General features: G+C 35.9%; 1 protein-coding gene across 7 annotated transcripts in view; it reads left to right on the top strand.

The window, feature by feature from the left end:
* Positions 1 to 21,820, top strand: part of FAR1 (fatty acyl-CoA reductase 1) — a 77,816-nt gene that overhangs the window by 52,562 nt on the left and 3,434 nt on the right. For 6 of the 7 annotated variants that reach the window (XM_060606067.3, XM_081790304.1, XM_060606064.3 and 3 more), the window contains 7 exons: positions 1,012 to 1,189; positions 2,222 to 2,266; positions 2,380 to 2,498; positions 3,616 to 3,683; positions 5,173 to 5,344; positions 13,031 to 13,160; positions 19,239 to 19,366. In XM_060606067.3, coding sequence (XP_060462050.1) covers positions 1,012 to 1,189; positions 2,222 to 2,266; positions 2,380 to 2,498; positions 3,616 to 3,683; positions 5,173 to 5,344; positions 13,031 to 13,160; positions 19,239 to 19,366 — 840 coding nt within the window. Of the gene's footprint in view, positions 1 to 1,011; positions 1,190 to 2,221; positions 2,267 to 2,379; positions 2,499 to 3,615; positions 3,684 to 5,172; positions 5,345 to 5,653; positions 5,826 to 13,030; positions 13,161 to 19,238; positions 19,367 to 21,820 lie in introns of all 7 variants that reach the window. The other variant, XM_060606063.3, reaches the window with a different exon arrangement.

Below are 21,820 nucleotides of genomic sequence, written 5' to 3'. Positions count from 1 at the left end.
TAGCAGCCTCCCTTCAATTTTGTTAGGTTCTTTTTCTTCCACACACAAAAAGTACTTCCACATACAGAAGAAAGCTTACCTTAATAATTTCTGTTTTGTGCTTCCTCATCAGTTAGTAGGGTATCTTTTGAGTGTGATAATACACTAAGTGTACAAGTCTGTGTAACATTATAAACAGTAAGGAAGAGTATTTGCAGGCAGGTACATACATAATGGAATTGGAAATGGAGAATTGGAAAGACCATGGGTATCACCTAGTGTATCACCCTCCTTTTATATAGGATCAGAGTGGACCTTTTCTTCAGAGATATTGAGAGAATTGGAGGAATTTTGTGACTTCATAGTAGATTGCTAGTTGAATTTTTATAGCATGGTTCAGTTTATTTTGATCATTTACTTTAGTATTTGTTAGTCTCGCTGGTGAGAACATAATAGTTTTTAGTGCTTTACATGAACTACTTAGACCACTAGGTCTTTTATATTAATTGTAAATGTATGTTCATTGCAACTGCTTATTGCAACATATTATGTATGCTGTTTTGGTCATTATATACAGGTCTATAATTCTTAATATGAAATCTAAATTTTGGAATTTATTTGGACTTCAGAAAGGAAATATAATCTCTGTGTATTATGCAATATGAAATAATGAGATCTGGGATAGTACCCCTGATTAAACATATTTGAAGTGTATGAATATTTACCCTAAGTGGTATTTTTTACAAGGCCACAGATCAGTTGAGATCAGTTATTGCTACCTACCATATTATTTATGAAAGAACTCGTGGCTTTCAGACCTTTTTGGATATAGAAATTGTATATAGGAGATGTGGACTTGTAGTTGATGTTTAATGAAAGTAAGATTAACTTCCATTTATTTTTTTTTAGTAAAAGTTGTCAAATCAATTGAGTCAGAGCAACAGATACGTTTGAATATGCAAAGTTAAGTGGTTTTGATTTTATAGTAAAACATCTGAAAATATTTTTGCATGCAATTTCCTTGTTAACCAGGTGGATGGATGATGGCCTGGTAAATGATATCACACCAAAATTGATAGGAGACAGACCTAATACATACATATACACGAAAGCATTGGCAGAATATGTTGTACAACAAGAAGGAGCAAAGCTAAATGTGGCGATTGTAAGGCCATCGATTGTTGGTGCCAGTTGGAAAGAACCTTTTCCAGTAAGTTGTTAGAAATCTTTGTAAATAATGGAATTGAGAATTATAAGTTTTGTCTCTGTTTAAAAAGAGTTGGCAGTTGTTTGATATAAGAGCAGGTGTTATTTACTGTGCGTGGCTTACTGTGGCAAAATTGTTCTCATAGAGACACTTCTCTTGGTACTTTTATTTGTAATGTAATGCCACGGATATAGAAATGCAGGTAAACATTTTAAAAATCTTAACTAAAAATTAAATCAAAGGCTGTGATATTGTCTGGAGTCAAAGCATACCTTGCCTTACGCGTTTTCTTTGTGACTGACAAGATACTGGCCTCTGACACATCAACATTTGTTGGCTTTTAAAATTATTTACTGATTAGTTTCCCTTGTGGAGGTGAAGGCAATAGAACTGAAAATATTCAGGACCTTATTTTATTTCATTTGCTTTTTAGTACCAAAAAGAGGAAAGCCTTCCAACGTGTAGGCTTCTCCCTGTATAGATCACAAGCTAAGAAAGGTATAAGACATTTCTATGATAATTTGCTGTGGAAAAGCAGGACATTACGGTATTTATGAATCCCTGGAGTAAGATGATATAAACTAACAGATGAATTGATTTAGGAAAAATCTGGGTCTCTATAATTATAGGAAGTATAGTCTCTTTTGTTGCTTTGACAAGTGTTCTCTTTTCCTCTGTTTTATTCTGAGGAGGATTTCCCTTTTCCCCCTAATCTCGCGATGCTGCCTCAGTAAATAGCACAGAATCAAACTTGTGCAAGTTTAATTTAGCTAAAATGTTTGACAAGTATAAACTCCTTTTTATAAAATTCTCTTTGTAGAGAGTTAATTAATGGAAGAGGAGGTAACTCTCTGAAAATGACTTCAGGGCAGACTGCTTTTGTTTAGGAAGGAGAGAGAGATTCTGGCCTGAATCTAGTCTTTTAGTTTTTAGAAGAAAACTGCTAAGTATACATATGGGGTTGTAGATTTCAAATAATAAATCTCTAGTTTTATAATATTTCTAAGCTCACTCTATTTTTAACTTTTGTATTAGGGATGGATTGATAACTTTAATGGACCAAGTGGTCTCTTTATTGCGGTAAGTAAATCTTTTGATTGATTTAATATTCTACATATTTTTCTGTTTTCTGTATGTCTTATATATGCATTCTGGCTTATATATCTTAAGGTGTTTTTTTAATTTCAACAAAGGCAGGGAAAGGAATTCTTCGAACAATGCGTGCCTCCAACAATGCCCTTGCAGATCTTGTTCCTGTAGATGTAGTTGTCAACACGAGTCTTGCGGCAGCCTGGTATTCCGGAGTTAATAGGTATATGAGGTGACAATGTCACTTGTTAAATATGTAGTAACTGTACAGGGAAAATGGAGCTAATGACTAATGTTAATTAATCCTTACTGATATGTATAGGTATTACCACTTCCAATTGCAAGAACTGGTTTAATCACAGGTAATATAGCAAGTAGTTCCATTAGCTATAATTAAGAATTAATGTTAATTTTCATATACTACCTACAGGATGGGACAAGTTCATTCGGGATTAAAAATGAGAAAACCCCCAAACCCTACCACCCCCTGTTGCTTTTTAAATCCAAACTAAAACTTGGTGTAAACTCAATGTATAAAAAATCTGAAACTCTCGGAGATGGCACACTAGAGCAGCTTGAATCAACTCAGGCCTCTTTTTAAAAGGGAGTAGTAGCATTTACAGGTAACTCTTAATATATTTTTTCCCTAATCAATAAACTGCCTTGGGGCGCCTGGGTGGCTCAGTCAGTTAAGCGTCCGACTTCAGCTCAGGTCACGATCTCACGGTCCGGGAGTTCGAGCCCCGCGTCGGGCTCTGGGCTGATGGCTCAGAGCCTGGAGTCTGCTTCCGATTCCGTGTCTCCCTCTCTCTCTGCCCCTCCCCCGTTCATGCTCAGTCTCTGTCTCAAAAATAAACAAACATTAAAAAAATTTAAAAAAATAAAAAAATAAAATAAAATAAACTGCCTTATTTTTTTTAAGCCCGCATTTTATATTCCAGAAAAAGAGAGATATAATTATATGTGTATATTGTTTCTGGTAAAAGAGAACTCAGCCCATAAGTTTTTTAAACTAGAGCCTCTGAGATAGGACGAGCTGTAGTTGTTTGTCATTTTTGTTACATTTAAAAACAGATAGTCCTGCTAGTATAAGCAAGAAAAACATGAAAAGAAAAACAATTTTTTTTAATAATTTTTTTTGGTAGGGGAGGGAAAAAAGGGTAGTTTTACATAGTCCTTCAGACATAAAAATTAATCCTTTAAGGTTAATTTTGAAAATAATCAATGTAGAAAAGGTACCCAGCATCCTTATTTCTTCCTACTTGAATATTGTATAAGATTTCGATTGGATAAGTCCAGCCTCTTTTTATGTTTCATTACTTTGATCTTTGTCTTTGCAGACCAAGAAACATCATGGTGTATAACTGCACAACAGGCAGCACTAATCCTTTCCACTGGGGTGAAGTTGGTATGATTTTACCTGTGTTTTTGAATGTTAGAATAAATCTTAAAGAACTTCAAATGTTCACTGAGTTGTTATGTTAGAATACACCCGTGAGGCATTAAAGCCACTGAGTTAGCAATTTATTCTTATTTTAGTTGCCACATTAGCCAGTACTGCTTTGTGATCCTTAGCAGTACTTCACAAATTAAAAAATATCCTGCAGTATATTCCCTCCTTGGCCCACCCTTGTCTGTTTTTCTGCTGCTGTCTGTGGCAACCCTGACAGATGCCCATGGCAATGAAACAGGGCTTCTTTTCCTCCCTTGTGGGTGCTCTCAATCCTGATGTTGTTGATCCAAAGGCAATATCCCTTCCAACTACAAGAGTTGTTATATCACAGGAGCTAGCTGGCTGCCCCAAGAGTAATGAATTAAGGAGTTAGCAAGAAGGATACGTTTTGTCAGAATATTTTCTATGACATTTATTAATCTGTTTAAATTCACAAATCCACGGAGTATGTATGCTGTGTTGCTTGTTCTAAATTAGGAATAATATAACTTAAAGCCTATTGAAATTGAATAATGTTTTAGTTGTTTATGTTTTCAAATTTAAAGTAAAATATATTTTTGGCATTGATTTAGTAATAGGTCTTATTTTACCTCTCATTGAACGATTTTTGTTACCCTTGCAGAACAATTTTGATTTTAAAGTAAGTCTTTATGTCATTTGTCCTAGGGTTTTTCCGTGGCATTTTTATTTCAATGTAAAGATTGACCATTAGGGCATATGAGGAAAAAAAAAAAAAACTAGGGTGATTTTAACTTTTGGATAATTATTTAAATAGTATTCTTTTAAGAATTTTAAAACACTGAAATGAGTTAGGTTTTTTTGGTAATCTCTCATTGTGTTGTAAAAGTTTAGTAAAAATCAAGTTGAACGTTATTTTTAAGTGGATATCTCAATATACACTTCTATTAAAGTATTAACATAGATCATAGATTTGATTGTGTTGATAATGTATTAACTAAATAAATTACAGCAGAAGTTAATTTTGGGTTGTTTTAAGCTTGTTGATGTATGTTAATTTGAGCAACTTAATTATTCATAAGCAAAGGATGATGATTTTCCTTTTCTTTTTTAAGTAAGTACAGTAATAAGAATCTGGAAAGAGGAACAGAAAGAAAGAAGCTATCGTGAGAGGTGAAATATAGAAAGTGACATTGTAAACTGACATAGGTAAAACATTAAAAGGATTTTTAAGAGTGAATTTTAGCAAAAATTCATTCATCTAATTAAAATTCATAAATAGCGGCAGTCCTAAAACCACCCGAGCTCAGCAGTCTGATACCCATATTCTCTTAGTTATTATCGAGAGTAGAAAAGTTTGTTTTTTAATTGAGCGAACTCTGACATCTTTGGTAAAATATTTTGCTTTGTAAAAACATGATTTTTGTTTTTCAAAACTTCATTACATGGTTATTATCAAAGCTGTTACACAACTTTTCTTCCTCAGAATACCATGTAATTTCCACTTTCAAGAGGAATCCTCTCGAACAGGCCTTCAGACGGCCCAATGTAAATCTAACCTCCAATCACCTTTTATATCATTACTGGATTGCTGTAAGCCATAAGGCCCCAGCATTCCTGTATGATATCTACCTCAGGATGACTGGAAGAAGCCCAAGGTAATGGTGACTGGCTCTGTCTTATCTGTTCCTCTGACTGTTAAACAACCCATGCTTACACTAAAATGCATATGAATTAACTCTGTATTTGTTTATGCTTATGATAAGGCTTAATGGCCTTTTGTGAATGAGAAGACTCTTGTATTTAAGACTTTGTCAGAAAAGCGAAGGTAGTGTTGTCACTCTAATTTATTCTAAAGTTTGGATAATAAATTATTGTCGTGTGCTGAATTTTAGGTCTAACTTTAGGTCTTTTTTTCTGAATAGCAAATAACATTCAAAATGCTCTGACGCTTATTTTTCCTACAGGATATTATCTAAATCATTCCTTCAAGATGAATCCTTTAAACCAAGCATTCAGGCGCCCCAATATTAAGTTGTATTCCAACAACTTATTGCTTCATTATTGGAAGGGTGTCAGACATACAGTACCTGCATTATTGCTCGATCTTGCACTCAGGTTGACAGGTCAGAAACCGTGGTAAGAGGAGTAGCAGTGAATACACCTATGTATTGGTAAGGTGGTGGAAGCTTGCTGGAGAGACGAAAAGTCTGCTAGCATGAGCTTTACCTTTAGAATTACTAACCTGAATAATCACAATCACAATCAGGACGCTAGGACATTTCTTAGAAATTGAGGATATTTGGGGAGACTGTGGATCTCATTTTATTGGGCCATTGATCCTCCAAAATCCCATAATAGAGGAAATGTCCAGCATCAAGGTTGTCATTGTTATTATAAGCTGAAATTGAGCCCGTCTCTCCCCCTTAAAAACTTAGAGGTGAGTCTATAGGGGATTAAGGGTGAAATATTTTGCTCTGAGTGGATTGTGGAGTTTTATATGAAAAAAACGTAGAATGCTTCTAAAAATTTAATTGCTCGAAATATCTCAGCTGCCCATTCAGCTTATAATATGGTAATTACAGTTTTTGACTAATTTTCCAGATTGAGAATGTCATAGTTTAAAACAAAAGTTCACAAATGAAAAACTTTCTATGTTCTTATGGTTGTTATATAGCCTTTCTTTCTTCTTTTCTTTCTTATTGAAACCCCACAGACTTAAAGTCCTCCCCTCCCACTGTCTTTACCAGAATTATAGTGAAATGTACCACAAATATATTTATTTTTTTTAACTACATTGGCATTACAGTGGAGCCTTTGATTGGAGAGTTCAGGATTTGAGTATTTATGTATAAAGAAGATGCTGATTCCAGATCTTCCATCAACTGTCAAAAAATAAAAGTGAGGTATCTGCCAGTTATAGTGTATCAGGATCTGAGTTACTTGTAGGGCTTTTCTGTGGATTCAGTTGTCCGTTACGTTCCTAACCCAGTATGTTAAGTATTGAAATATGTGAGAGGTGTTGAACAACTTTAGATAAAGAAATACTTCATGGAAAAAAGATCCAAAGTGTATCAAAATTATTTTCACGTTTTTCTAGAATGATCTGCGAAATGCAGTATTTATGATTGGCATCATTCTTTCCTGGCTAAAAAGCAAATGTAAAATTTATGAGAGATGGCATTGCATGCTTGCTTGATATTAATAAGGTTATTGCACGTTAGAGCAGAAAAGTCAAAACTACGTCCACAAAAGTACAACAGGGTAAAAACAAAGCCTGCCTGATACAGTAAAAGGGGCTTAGTAAACTTGAAAAATGAATGAATAGCCAAAATTTATTAAATCCTTTATAGTAGGTGTTGCTACATAACATATCATCTCAAACTTAGTGGCTCAGAACAGCAGAAGTTATTTTTTATTTTAAAATTTTTTTTTTGACGTTTATTTATTTTTGAGACAGAGAGACAGAGTATGAATGGGGGAGGGTCCGAGAGAGAGGGAGACACAGAATCTGAAACAGGCTCCAGGCTCTGAGCTGTCAGCACAGAGCCCCACACGGGGCTCGAACTCACGGTCTGCAAGATCATGACCTGAGCCGAAGTCGGACACTCAACCGACTGGGCCACCCAGGTGCCCAGAACAACAGAAGTTATTTTATCATTTCTTTCAGTTCATTGTTTCTCTCAGGATCAGGAATTCAGGAGGGAATCCGCAGGACAGTTTTGGCTTGGGAGACTTTCACAGGATTGTCAGATTCAGATGGGGCTGAAAGGGGGCAGGCAGCAGAGCACCTTGTATCACTGTCTCTTCTTAAAGTGGCGGCAGGATCTCTTCCTATAGTGTCTTTTCAAGGACTGGTGGTAGCCTTAGGGGAAATGAACTTCTTATCTGGTGACCGAAGGCTTCAAGGAGAAGCATTTCAGCAGGCTGGCGAAGCCGTGTGCTTCTGACCTACCTACGGAAATGATACAGCACCACTACCTACCAACTTATTCTTGAAGTCACAAGCCAGTCACATGTCCTCTGAGAGTCAAGGAAAGGGAATGTAGAGAATGTTCAAGATCATGTAAAATTGAGCAAGTGAGTTGAAAGGTATTGTTGAAGCCATTTTGGAAAGTGCAATTGGCTGTGGTCAGCCTCCTGGCCACGACAGTTCATGTTCCTCCCTTGTGGAGGATACGCTTATTTCTTCCCCCCCTACCAAGACCTTCCTTGCATCAGCTTGAAGCCACTGTTGGGTCTGCTGAATCTGGCACAGTTGCAGATGAGGCTGTTTAGGAGTGGTTTTGCAGGTACAGTTCCTCAAGTGTTGGTCTGAAAACCTATGAATGAAAGTGATAAGTTACCTGCTGCCTGCACACCCAACATGGATAAGCATAGGAAAATGACTGGACGATTTTGCGCAATCACTGGTCTGTAACAGTTTTGAATTCCAGCTAGGCATGTTTGATGGTTTCTTAATTAGGGTTCAGTCCTACTCTGGTTGTTCTCTGAGGCTCTTGGCTCTGCCCTCTGAGTCATCCTTCTTTTTTCATTAAAAAAAAAAAAAAAAAAAAAAAAAGGCCTGTGTTTGCAACTGAATCATCTTCTTACCCTACTTCGTTGCCCATAAAAGGTTGTGAGTCCCTAGGGCTGGGATCAGCAAACTTTTTCTGTAAAGGGCCATGTAGTTTCTGTTGCTGTTACTCGCTTCTGCTGTTAAATGTAGCTTCCAGCTTGCAACTACTCAACTCTGCAGCCATAAACAATATGTAAATGAATAAGCATGACTATATTCCAATAAAACTTTATTTATAAAAACAGATGGCTTTGGCCCCTAAGCTCTGGTTTGCTGAGTCTTGATCCAGAGGCCTCTATTCACTTAGTACGGTCTCTGTCCCTTTAAGTGTAAACTGATAGGATTCTTTTTCAAACTGTACACATTTCCTGTATATCTAATTTTAAAGCAGTCTACTCCATTACATCAAAGCCATACCCACAGAACTCTTTAGGACATGCCTTTTTCTATCTTGAGTTCCTTATGAGGTTGCTATGGAACAATACTCTTAGATTCTGCCTCCTCAACAGTAGAGTTTCTATGAGACATGTCTTTAAGATTTGGAGTGAGTTTTTGTTTATCTGAAAGGTTCTGTGAGGTACTATTTTAGATCTTTCTGAGATCTTAAAGAGTCTTACATCTACTTTCTGGATTTGATCTATGCTCAGAAGCCTTTTTCTTTTTCTTTTTTTTTTTTTTTTTGAGAGTGAGTGCAAGCAGGGGAGGGGCAGAGAGAGAATCCCAAGCACGCTCTGCACTGACAGTGCAGGGCCTGATGCAGGGCTCAAACTCATAAACAGTGAAATCGTGACCTGAGCCGAAATCAAGAGTCGGAGGCTTAACTGACTGACCTACCCAGGCGCCCCTCGGAAGCTCTTTCTTAACTGATTCCTGGCTGACATTTTACATTCCTTCCCAGATTCTACTCAGTTCATTTTTTTAAATGATCATCTTTGTTCTTTTTGAGGAAACCTTCTCAGCTAGATCAGGTTTATTAGGTACGGTTTTTATTTTTCATGTTACCACAAGTGACACTTTCGTTCTTCTAACTTCCAACAATATTTTCCTCACTTTCCTTTAAGCCCTCACCAGCATCTTCCTTTAAGCTCTTTGAAGTTCCCACCAACATTCTTTTCTTGGTCCTTCCAGGTTTCATTAGTGGTCTCCTCAAGGGCCTTCAGATTCTGTTACGACTTGATCCTAAAGCCAATACTACATGTTTTAGATGTTTATTTTAGTAGCCCCTCATTCCCAGTACTGATTGTATTGATACTTTCCTGGTACTCATATCTATTCTGTTACCTGTGCTGCATGACAAATCACCTCAAACTTCTAATCTTTTTTTTTTTTTTCATTTGAAGTATAATTGACATCAGACTTAGTGTCTTAAAACAACAATCATTTTATTTATCTCATGATTTCTGTGGGTCAGAAATTCTAGAAGGCTTTATGTAGGTGGTTCTAGCTCAGGGTCTTTCAAGAGATAGAGGCTGGCTCAGGTACACTGTGGGAGTAGTAAAGAAAAGGGATTGTTCAGAGCAGCTAGAGTGGCTGGGCATCTTTCTCACATCATGTGGTTTCAGAGCCTTTCTGTGCGGTCTTTACACATGCACTAATTTGGACTTCCTACAACACAGCACCCTTAGAGGGAGTTGAATGGTATATATGGCAACTGAAGTCCTCAAGCATGAGTATTCCAGTGAACAAGGCAGAAAGCTCTCTCACTTTTTCTTACCCACCCTTGGAGGTTACATAGTGTCATTCTTACCTCATTCTGTTGGTTATACGTTACCTGTACCTCTTGATGGAGCGATAGTCAAGGTGATACTGTAGGTGAGCGTGTAGGATAGGAGGTAATATAATTACCTTTGGAAGTTAAAGTCTGCTCCAAATAGAAAACATCAAGTGAAGAATCTTCTTAACTGAGGTTTGTCCCGTGCAAGACTAAGTATCAAAGCAGGAATGATCCTTGACCTCTAGGAGCTTATAGTCTAAAAGTAACAAGAGCCAGAAAGGTTTTTTATTTAGGCAATTTTATAAATGTTAAGTACAAAGTCTTATAATTCATATTATGTAATTTGTTCAGATATTTACTGAGCAAGGCAGTGGGCTTTATATCTTATATTGGGGCCTTAATATAGTGCCTCCTTCTTTATTACAGTAATGTTAATCATGTCATTCGTGGTGTCTACTTGTTTACATTATTCTGCATGTCAGCTAGATAAAAATCTAACTTACATATATATCTTAACATAATTATAAAAAGTACAAATCAAACATGCATCTTAAGGCTTCCTGGTTAATAGTCATTGGGGAGTAGGATGCATGACATTATTGCAAATAGAAGCAGTATAAATTATTCACTGTAGCTCTTGAAATGCAGTAGATATTTCATCACTCTTAGAAATGATATTAAAAAAATGGTTCCATAGCCTTATTTTTTTGGTTATTTATTTTAACTCTCTCTAGCTTAACTTCATTGAGTCTGATATTTTTCATCTTTGTGATTCTTTTTTTAATTTTTTTAATGTTTATTTATTTTTGAGAGAGAGAGAGAGAGAGAGAGAGACAGAGCATGAGTGGGGGAGGGGCAGAGAGAGAGGCAGACACAGAATCTGAAGCAGGCTCCAGGCTTAGAGCTGTCAGCACAGAGCCTGATGCGGGGCTCAAACTCGTGAACCATGAGATCATGACCTGAGCCAAAGTCAGATGCTCAACCGACTGAGGTACCCAGGCGCCCCACATCTTTGTGATTCTTAATAGAGGGCAGTATCTCCATCAAGGAACATTTGAAAATATTTGGAGACGTTTTTTGTTACTATACCTAGGGGAGGGATGCTACTGGTATCTAATGGGTAGAGGCCATTAGATGCTGAACAGGACAGCCCCCCACAAAGAATTATTTGGCCCAAGATGTGTGTAATGGTGAAGGTGAGAAATCCTGGACTAGATGACCATGAAGAGCTAGCCCTACCCTAAAGGACTGTGACTATTTTTTGCAGGTTGCCATAATAAAGAATACATACTCAGAACATACATGGCGATGTAGTCCCAGGCATCTATCTGCTCATAGGGCATTTTAACCAAAGAGTGACTATGCAAGGTTTCAAGTTTCTTTTTATCCCCATAGTATTCAATCCAGTACTTTTATTGCTTGATAAATATTCTGTGAACTTTACACATATATGGCCTTTCAGATTTCCTTCTCCCTCTCCAAATTTTTTATCATAATTATGTTTTGAATGGCTGAATGGTTGCAGGGTAATTTGTCACTTGAGTGAAACTGAAGGTAAGACTAGGTGAGAATTGTCAGTGACAAAGAAATTAGGAAGAAAAACTTGTTAATAAGATGTATGTTGGAAAATGATGTTAAGTAAATATGTGTATGTGTGTTATTCAAGTATACTACACTGGTTGTAATGGTAGATATTGATTTAATTGCAGATCTGTTACATCTTTTTGTTTTGTTTTGTTTTTTAGGGAAAAAAGAAAAGGTCTAATCTTTTCTAAAAGCAGCATGTCTTGTTTTTTCCCCCGCCATGTGCTTTCTATCTGTCTGAGCTATCCCTGTCCAAATACAACCTTCAATGCCCAATAATTCTTTTTGTGTTTGATGGAGGTTTTATTTTGGAATTCTTTTTTTGCATGAACCAGTTTTTCTCTGCATAGTCCATGTTGTCTCAATTTCTCTTAGTATTCTGGATTCAGGGTTTCTTTCTAAATGTATTGAATATGTCATCAGAATTGCTTAGCTAATATTGCTGTTTTGACTTTCCCTCCATTTCTGGTGGTCTAATTTTCTCCCACTTTCTCCATTTCTAAAACCCCTAATTTTGGGACTTTCTAAACTATGTAAATGCTAATCCTTATTGTGGGAATATAAACAATTCTTTTATTTTTCCACAAACTATTTTTCTGTTTATCAGAGGTCAGGAATTTTTGGTGTGTGTTTTGTTTCAAAAAGTTCTTTCTTCCCTTTTCCTACTTACCATAGGTAATTATTACTGTATAGATGTTACTGCTCTGGGTAGTGTTGTGATATCAGTGACTTACAGTGAGCCATGATCTATAAAATGACAGATTTAAAGATTAAGGTCCCTCATCCTTTTTAAAAAGGAACAAGCAAGAAATACCAAACAAAAATATTTCTGTAAGGATGAATAATGGGGGATTTGGGGAGGTAAGTGAATATCTTGAATATCTATTTCAGAAAGTTTTCAGCATCAGTCATTGATTTCACAGCACATTCAGACAATCAAGAGTGATACCTGTCTGTGTTAAAGAGAAAATTACTCTAAAAATGTATGTAGAGAGAGATGATCAAATGGCAAACGAATATTTCTGTGTACTTTGCCTCCATGATGCTGAAGAGTGGAGATCACAATATAACTCCTTATGTTATAAATTCACAGGAAATCTTAGTAATTTTAGCCAAACTAAAATGTGATTTAAGGAACGAAGAACAAGGGAATACTAATTGAATCCATTTATTTGCTTAGGATTATAGAAGAAAATTTGACCTTAAAGTATTGTATTTCCTATGAAAATTTTATATATCAGTAGAACTCTGTTTAGGCAGTATTAAATTCATTTGCTGCTGCTTAAAATTTTTTTTTTCATTTTGGATTTATAAAATGTTCTTCCAAGATGCAGAAATATTCTCTGGTGGTTTGGTCACTTACTGAATGAATTACAGAATTATAATTTTATTGCTACTATCTCAATATAGAAACTGCATCTTGGGTGGTGATGAGATTTTTCCTAATCTATGCGAATTATGAATCTGTCAATTTTTCTCATAATACAGGATGATGAAAACAATAACTCGTCTTCACAAAGCTATGGTGTTTCTTGAATATTTCACAAGTAATTCTTGGGTTTGGAATACTGACAATGTCAATATGTTGATGAATCAACTAAACCCTGAAGATAAAAAGGCAAGTATTTTCTGTTTTATTTTAGAAAACATAGCATATTAATTGGACAGCCGTTAGCAACCTGAGAAATAATTGGATATTTTCCAGTCATTAATGCAAAAAGAAAGACATTTGACCTATTTATATGTGTTTCATTAAAGCTTCAATCATAATTGTTGGTGGTAAAATAAAATTGCTTTATCTTAGAATTTATAACGTAAGTACTTGAGAGTGGCAGAGATGTTTTCAAAGTATGATTGAAATGTTGGTTCTTTTTTTCCCTTTAGTGAGATTCAAAGAGAAACTAGAATTCTTTATGCATTTTTCCTTCAGTTTGTTTTCTTTGAATTTTGAGAAAAAAACCTTCCCTCTGAAATTGTTTTACCTCATATATTCTTTAATTTCTTATCATTCTACATTTCGCCCTCTGTTCGTTTGAAACTTAAACTCTTTGTGTGTGTTCTTTTTGAGGTTACCTTAGGTATTTTAACATACATATCTAACAAAGTCTAAATTAAGCAATTTCTATAGCCTCTTTTTAATGATATTTAGGACCTTAAAATGTTTAAACTGTGATTACCACCCCACTAATTTACATAGTTATACATTACTTTAGTTCTCTATTGAAACCCTGTAATTAGATATGACTTTGTTTAGTTGTATTTAGATTTAACTAAATATTTACCAGTAGCTTTGCTATTCGATCTTCTCTTTAGGACCCTTTTCTTTCAGTTTGAAATGTATCCAGAATCCCAGAATATGATTTAGTAGGCGGTCTGTTAGTAGTGAGCTCTCAGTTTGTGATTGCCTGGCATGTCTTTATTTCACTGTTTCTGTAACATGATTTCAGTACATGAAGGATAACTTTCTTTTTATATTCCTTTAATATTTCACTTATGTTGTTGCTGTTGAAAAATCAGTCTAATTTGCTGCTGCATTACAGGTGCTCTCTTATTCCTGTCTGTTTTTCAGAGTTTTTCTTTCGTGTCCTGCAGTTTCACTGTGAATGTGTCTAGGTATAATTTTTAAAAATGTATCCTGTTTCACAAGTGGGCTTCCCAGATCTGAAGTTTGAAGTGTGTTAGCAGTTCAGGACAATATTTAGCTATTGTTTCTTCAAATATGGCCTCTTTGGGATGCCTGGGTAGCTCAGCCAGTTAAACATCCAACTCTTGATTTCAGCTCAGGTGATCAACTCACGGTTCCTGAGTTCGAGCCCCGCATCGAGTTCTGCGCTGTCAGAGAAGAGTCCGCTTGGGTTCTCTCCTTCTCTCTCTGTTCCTCGCCTGCTCACGCATGCATGATCTCTTTCTCTCTCTCTCTCTCAAAAATAAATAAACTTAAAAAAAAAAAAAAAAAAAATATATATATATATATATATATATATATATACACCTCTTCACCATTCTCTTCTTGTGAAATTTTAATATATTTTACATCATTCTTTCCTCTTTTAAGTTTTATCTCATATTTATCTCTTTGTTTCTGGCTGGAAAGCTAATGGTTAAAGGTCTGTGGCAGTCTTTCAGCCCTGTCTGCGCCACCCAGTTGAATAAGGGGGTTCAGTGATTTTCATGTTTAGAAATTCAATTTGTTTTTCAGATCTTACAGATGTTCCTTTATTTCTCTTTTTTATTTTTTGATTTTTATTTTAGAGCAAGCGGGGGAGAGGGGCAGAATCTTTTTTTTTTAATTAAAAAAAAATGTTTATTTTAGAGGGAGAGCTCATGTAAGCCAGGGAGGGGTAGAAAGAGGGGGACAGACAGCAGATCTGAAGTGGGCTCCGTGCTGACAGCAGAAAGCCTGATGTAGGGCTCAAATTCGTGAACCATGAGATCATGACCAGAGCTGAAGTTGTATGCTTTACCAACTGAGCAACCTAGGTGCCATAGAGAGAGAGAGAGAGAGAGAGAGAGAGAGAGAGAGAGAATCCTAAGCAGGCTCCACACTCAGTACAGAGCCTGATGCAGGGCTTGATCCCACAACCCTGGAAGCATGACCTGAGCCAAAATCAAGAGTCGGACACTCAACTGACTGAGCCACCCAGACACCCCTCTTACATTTCTTGAAACATGGTGAACATAATTGTTTTAAATTCTGTGTCTGATAATTCAAACTTCTAAAGGCTGTGCAATGGTAACACCTGATCATCTGTTGTTTATGCTGGGTCTCACTCATGGCACCTTGTTTTTTTTCTTATTGTTTGACTGTATATTCATATTCCTTGAGGATTTCTGTGGAAATATTTTGAAGCATATGTTGAAATTGCACTTTTCCAATAAGGATTCGCCTTTGCTTCTGCCAGTAGCCCAGTGAGTGATTATTAGCATTAACTAGCCAGGTGGCATTAACAGGCCAGGACCACTTTCAGATATCTGATTTAGTTTTTAGCCTAACTCAAGTGAATGTGGGCCTTAAGTAGGCTGGTTCATGCTTATAGTTTCTCAAAGGAGATTTCTTTTTCATCTTCCCAGGGGCAGTTTCCTTTCTCTTTCCACGTCTTTCTTTAAAAATTTTAGTACTTTGGGGCGCCTGGCTGGCTTAGTCGGTTAAGTGTCTGACTTCAGCTCAGGTCATGATCTCTTATCTCATGAGTTCAGGCCCCACGTCGGGCTCTGGGCTGACAGCTCAGAGCTTGGAGCCTGCTTTGGATTCTGTGTTTCCGTCTGTCTCTGCTCTGTCTGTCTGTCTCTCTCTCTCTCTCAAAAATAAACATTAAAAAATTTTAATGTTTTATTTAATATATCCAAAATAATATATAATTTAAACAGAAATTTAAAAATCACTGAAAATTTAAACAACTGTTTATATGATATTATACTTTCAATTTTTTTATACTGAGCTTTTGAAACCCTGTGTGCATTTTATACTCCACGGCAAATCTCAGTTCAGACCAATCACTTTCAAAGTTCCCAGACATGCATGTGGCTTGTGGCTACCATATTAGATAGTGCAGATTTAGTACATGTTACTGGTCGTGCGTGATAAAGGCATTGAGTGTGCACTTTTTTTTTGCCCACTTCTGTGTGTGGTGGGTTTACTTCTTTTTTTCACCCTTGCTCTGAGGATACAGCTTTGGGAATTTTTATCTTTTTGCAGCAATATTCTGTAAGACACCTTAACTGATGGGGCCATAGGCTTTATAGCCAATCTTCATCCTTGCCTGCAGCATCAAAACAGAAGGTCCCAGTTACCAGGGTTCTGCAGAGAATCCCAGGTTAAAAGATTTGTGGCTTCTACTGATTGCTTCCCATCTTCCTTGTCCCCATCCCAGTGCACAACGCATACTGCCTAGTGGATTATTAGAAAGTGACCATCCAGGTGAAGAAATAGAATATTTTTGTCCCCAGAAGTTTCCCTTGTGCCCCCTCCCAATAACTACCTTCCAAAAGTAACAACTATCTTGAATTCTGACATTAAATAGTATACTCATTTTTGACTTTATACAAATGGTATCATACAGTATTTTTTCATTTCTTTTGTTGATAACATATTTGGGTTATTTCCAGTTTTTGGCTGTTGGGAATAATTCTTCTTTGAGCCATGTGCACACATTTATATAGGATATATATCTAGAAATAGAATAGCTCAGTCAAAGGGTATTTGTATGTTCAACGTAGTTGATAATGCTAAACAGTTTTCCAAAGTAGTTGTACTGATTGACATTTTGTGTGGCAGTGTACAAGAGTTCCTGTTAATATGCATCCTCCCAACAGTTGACCTTTTCATTTTAATTTTTAATTTTAGACACTTTGGTGGGTATATGGTGGTATCTCAATGTGATGTTAACGTGCATTTCGTATTACATAAAAAGTTTGTGTAGAAATTGCAAAAAACATCAGTCCTACTGAAAATGGGCTAGAGATGAACAGTTTACAGAGAAGTAAATGCAAATGATTAACCATTGGAAAAGATACTCAACCTCACTCATAAAAATGGAGATGCCAACTGAAATTAGACTGAGATATTTACTCCTTGACAGTTTGCAAAAATGCAAAACTTGACAGCCTACCCTTCTGGTAAGGCGTTGGCCAGTGGGAGTTCCTATATACATTGTTGGTAGAAATATATCTTTCTCTGTCCTTGTATTTCCACCTTTCTGTATCCTTAGCTATCAGATATTCCTCTTATAAGCAGCATATAGTTTTGCTGTATTTTACTTTTTTCAGTTTGGCAATTTTGGACCCTTATTTGGAGGATTTAATCCATAATTTAATTTTTGATAACAGATTTAAATCTAACGCTTAGTGCATTCTATTTGTCTTACCTGTCTTAAGTTTTTGTTTGTTTTCTTTGAGGTTATTTTTTACAGTTTTGTATTTTCCCCATCTGTATCAGTTACATAAAATATACTCTTTTTCAGTTGTGTTACTAGGTTTCTCTAAAGATTACAGCATCCTTCCTCACTTCATCAAAGACTAATATAATATTGATACTTCTTTTGTTTTGGAGAATGCAAGGCCTAATACTTTTCTGCTGTTGTTACATATTTTAATTCTGTATGTGTGTTGTATGCCTCACCACCATTATTCTTAATTGCACTCTACTAAGTATTCACATAGATTTACCAGCATAATTGGCCTTTTGTGGCTCTTCATTTCTTCTTCCGTCTCCAGACTTCCAATCCAGAATCCTATTCATTTGGCTTAAAGAATACCCTCTGGTGTGCTTCTTCCTCTAGTGTGAGTCATCTGCTGATATCACATTGTCTCAGTTTTTATTCTTCTGCAAACATCTTTATTTTTCAAAGATGTTTATACTGTATAGAACTGTGTGTTAGCAGTTTTCTCTGAGCACTGGAAGACATCTTCTCATAGTCTCTTGGCTTCTATTGTTTCTTTTGGGAAGTCAAGTGTCAGTTTAATAGTTGTCCCTTCGGAGGTAACCCATAACATCTTTTTCTGATGTCTTCAAAATTTTCATCTTTGACTTTCAACAGTTTTATTCTTGATAAGCTCAGGTACTTGCATGTGTATGGTGTATGTGTGTTTTGAATCTGTGGCTTAATGTATCATCATTTTGGAAATAAAAATTCCCAGCTGTTGTCTTCTCAGATGGTGTCTCTGTTCCATTCTTTTTCACTCTTCCTGAGGGAGTCCAGTTAACATAGTCTCATAATCTCTCCCATCTTAAATCGAGCCTCCATTTATTTTTTTTTTAAATTTTTTTTTTTTAACATTTATTTATTTTTGAGACAGAGACAGAGCATGAACAGGGGAGGGGCAGAGAGAGAGGGAGACACAGAATCTGAAACAGGCTCCAGGCTCTGAGCTGTGGGCACAGAGCCCGACGCGGGGCTCGAACTCATGGACCGTGAGACCATGACCTGAGCCGAAGTTGGAGGCTTAACCGACCAAGCCACCCAGGCGCCCCAAATCGAGCCTCCATTTAGTGCAGTGTTACTTTAGTGATTTATTTATGGTAGTTGTTTTTGGTTTGCAACTTGATATTTTCAGATAAGTGATGATAAATAGTGAATAATCTGTTTCTCACTCTGAAAAATAATCTGATCGTGTATGGAGAAGCACTGAGCAGTGCATAGCCTTCTTATTTTGTCACAAAATAACATTTTTGTAAAGCTTTATTTTCTAGATTCATCTATCCTTTTCATCAGATGGGCTCCTTACTGTTACCTAAACTCCTAAGCTAGCTTTCATAAAGTCTTTTTTTCTCTTGATGTCATTACTGTTCTATAGGAAAGGTAATACATGTGGTTTGCAGGATGTTCAGGAAGAAATACTGGAAATATATTAATATGTGTATAAAGTGGTGAGGAACACATAGATTATTTGGACAATGGGATTTAATTTTTTTTAGTGTAAAAAGAAGGTTGCTTTTTCCTTACACTTCATATATACTTCTCTTTGAATGTTGACATGAGCTTTCAGATTATCTCCTGAAATGTTTCTGTGTTTCATGGGAGGTATAAAATAGGGATTAAGAACTTCTTTGTGAACAGCAGTAAGATTTTAAAAGTTAATACTATAAACATTTTGTAATCTTGTCATGTGGAATTAGCCTTTAAAAAAAATATGAATTTTTGACCAGTTGTGAAAAAGTTATTCAAGAGAAAAACTGATAGTTGTTTTGTTTCTATAGACCTTTAATATTGATGTACGGCAGTTACATTGGGCAGAATATATAGAGAACTACTGCATGGGAACTAAGAAATATGTATTGAATGAAGAAATGTCTGGCCTCCCTGCAGCTAGAAAACATCTGAACAAGTAAGTTTTTTACATGGGCTTGATTGCATCGTGTCTTCCTTATGAATTATCACACAGTTTTTTATTTTATTTTATTTTTTGGTGAGCTGGTATATTGCTAGTGTAATATTTTATTTAGGAAAAGTGCTTACATTAGCACTGGAACTATGGTAGTATTTAGCCTAAGGTTGTTCAAACTTACTGTCTTTATCCTGTTCCTTAGCACTAAGTTCAGGTGGAATTTAGTTTTGAAAATCACTATTTTCCTTTGTATTTCCTTCCTTTGTATTGCTACTGAAGAAGTAAAGATATTAGGAGAAAATAAAAATGTATTTTAAACTAGAGGTAGTTTATTTGAAGTGTTGTGTTTTTTCTTTTGTTTTTTTTCCCTTTGTCAAATACATCTTTGGAAGAGGAAAAGCGATATAATAATACATCATTCAGCATAGAATTTTTTCTTTGTTTTTAAAACAAGAGTTATAATTATTCCTTTAGTCTCATTATAAAAGTAATATATACTGATTGTTTAAAAAAACTCAAAACACAGGAAAAATCACTGTTACCCATAATTCAGAGATGTAGTTAATTTCAATAGTAACCTCTTTTATTTGTAGTGTTTTTATAAAACAGCTTTCAAGACTTTCACATTATTCCTCTTGGTCTGCTGACTTTATGAGGCTTTGCAGGGCAGCTAGTTAAATAGTTGAGGAAATGGAGGTTTAGGGAAGTTGTGTTTGCAGGTCATATGCATTAGGCAGCAGAGCAAACTAGAATACTGATTTTTGACTCCTAATTCAAAGCTCTTTTATTTTTGAGAGAAAGAGACATGCAGAGTGTGATTGGGGGAGGGGCAGAGAGAGAGAGGGAGACATAGAATCCAAAGCAGGCTCCAGGTTCTGAGCTGTCAGCAGAGAACCCAATGCAGCGACTTGAACTCACAGACTGGCGAGATCATGACCTGAGCCCAGGTCAGACGCTTAACTGACTGAGTCACCCAGGTGCCCCAAGAGCTCTTTTGTCTATACCATCATTTGTATATTATAGTCCTATCTTGGATTGTCTATTGAAGGTAATGGAATTTATCTAAATTGTTACGTACCTGAACATTTGTATTCCTTTCTAACACCATTGAAAATATAAAAAAGGTTTTGAAATATGAGTACAGTAACATTAATGTTACTCTTTGAGACTGGGAGGGCCCTTCTATATGGACCCATGCCATGCTTCTTTCATAGATGAGGATTTGTCCAGTTGGCCTTTGATAATGTGTCAGCTGTAAGTGAAGGAGTGAATTTGCATGTCTGACAGCTTAGAAGTACCTAAAGATGTTTAAAAATATTTTATTTTTTTGTCTGTAGGATGATGTATATAATGCCCAAACCTTTTAGATTAGATGGGAAGCTCCAGAAGGGGCATGTCTGTTTTACCTACAGTATACCTCGTCCTGGTCATACAGAAAGATGCTCAGTAATACTTGTTGAATGAATAAATTTGTGTCCCAAATTTTTTTGTTATAAAAAATCTTTGTTTTATTCATGGTTGATAGAGGTAAGGTGGTGTTTGATGGACTGCATGGTCAGGTTTGTTTGACTTTTGCAGACTTTCTAATTTAAGGGCTTCTAGTTAATTTTAAATAAGTTTCACATTAGTAATGGATTTGAACTCTTTTTTTCTTTGGTCTAAATATCAAAGTTTATTGAAATAAAATATAACCTATCATAAAAAATACTAATATCACTGGTTACAGTTTTAAGTATATTAACAATAAATCTGACATTTTAATCCTAGAATGACACTATCTATACTTGTGGTACAATAACAAACATGAAGTTAAATATGGAATAATGAAGAATTCTATCAGAATATTTTACACTTTCCCATCTATGTTCAGTATGCCTTTTTTAAGGAATATCCTCTGAAAGTGAAACTTTTGGAATATGTTTAAAGACATAGTTTTTAGGGGCGCTTGGGTGGCTCAGTCGGTTAAGCGTCCGACTTCAGCTCAGGCCACGATCTCGCGGTCTGTGAGTTCGAGCCCCGTGTCACGCTCTGGGCTGATGGCTCGGAGCCTGGAGCCTGTTTCCGATTCTGTGTCTCCCTCGCTCTCTGCCCCTCCCCTGTTCGTGCTCTGTCTCTCTCTGTCTCAAAAATAAATAAACGTTAAAAAAAAATTTTTTTTTAAAAAGACATAGTTTCTAGAATTAAATAGTTTTAACATAATTAGCATTTAAAATAATAACTTTCTTTCATAGAAATTCAGTTCAGTTCTAAGCTGGGTGGATGATTTTAGGTGTCATCATTTGAAAAAAGTATTTCAATGCTGTTTTGTATCAATCTCTAGGGTTGCTATTATTTTCAGACTGGAATTAAAGCTGGTCATAAAGCAAAATGGATGAATTGTTCCACAAGTAGAAAGGGCATTAAGGTAGTAAAGAAAAGGAGAAACGAATAGGTGCTCATACACAATCTGTATAT

Source organism: Panthera onca, chromosome D1 (genome assembly GCF_046562875.1).
Source record: "Panthera onca isolate mPanOnc1 chromosome D1, mPanOnc1 haplotype 2, whole genome shotgun sequence".
Classification (NCBI taxonomy): domain Eukaryota; kingdom Metazoa; phylum Chordata; class Mammalia; order Carnivora; family Felidae; genus Panthera; species Panthera onca.
Note: the sequence above shows the minus strand (reverse complement) of the source record. Positions and strands in the feature narration are given on the sequence as shown.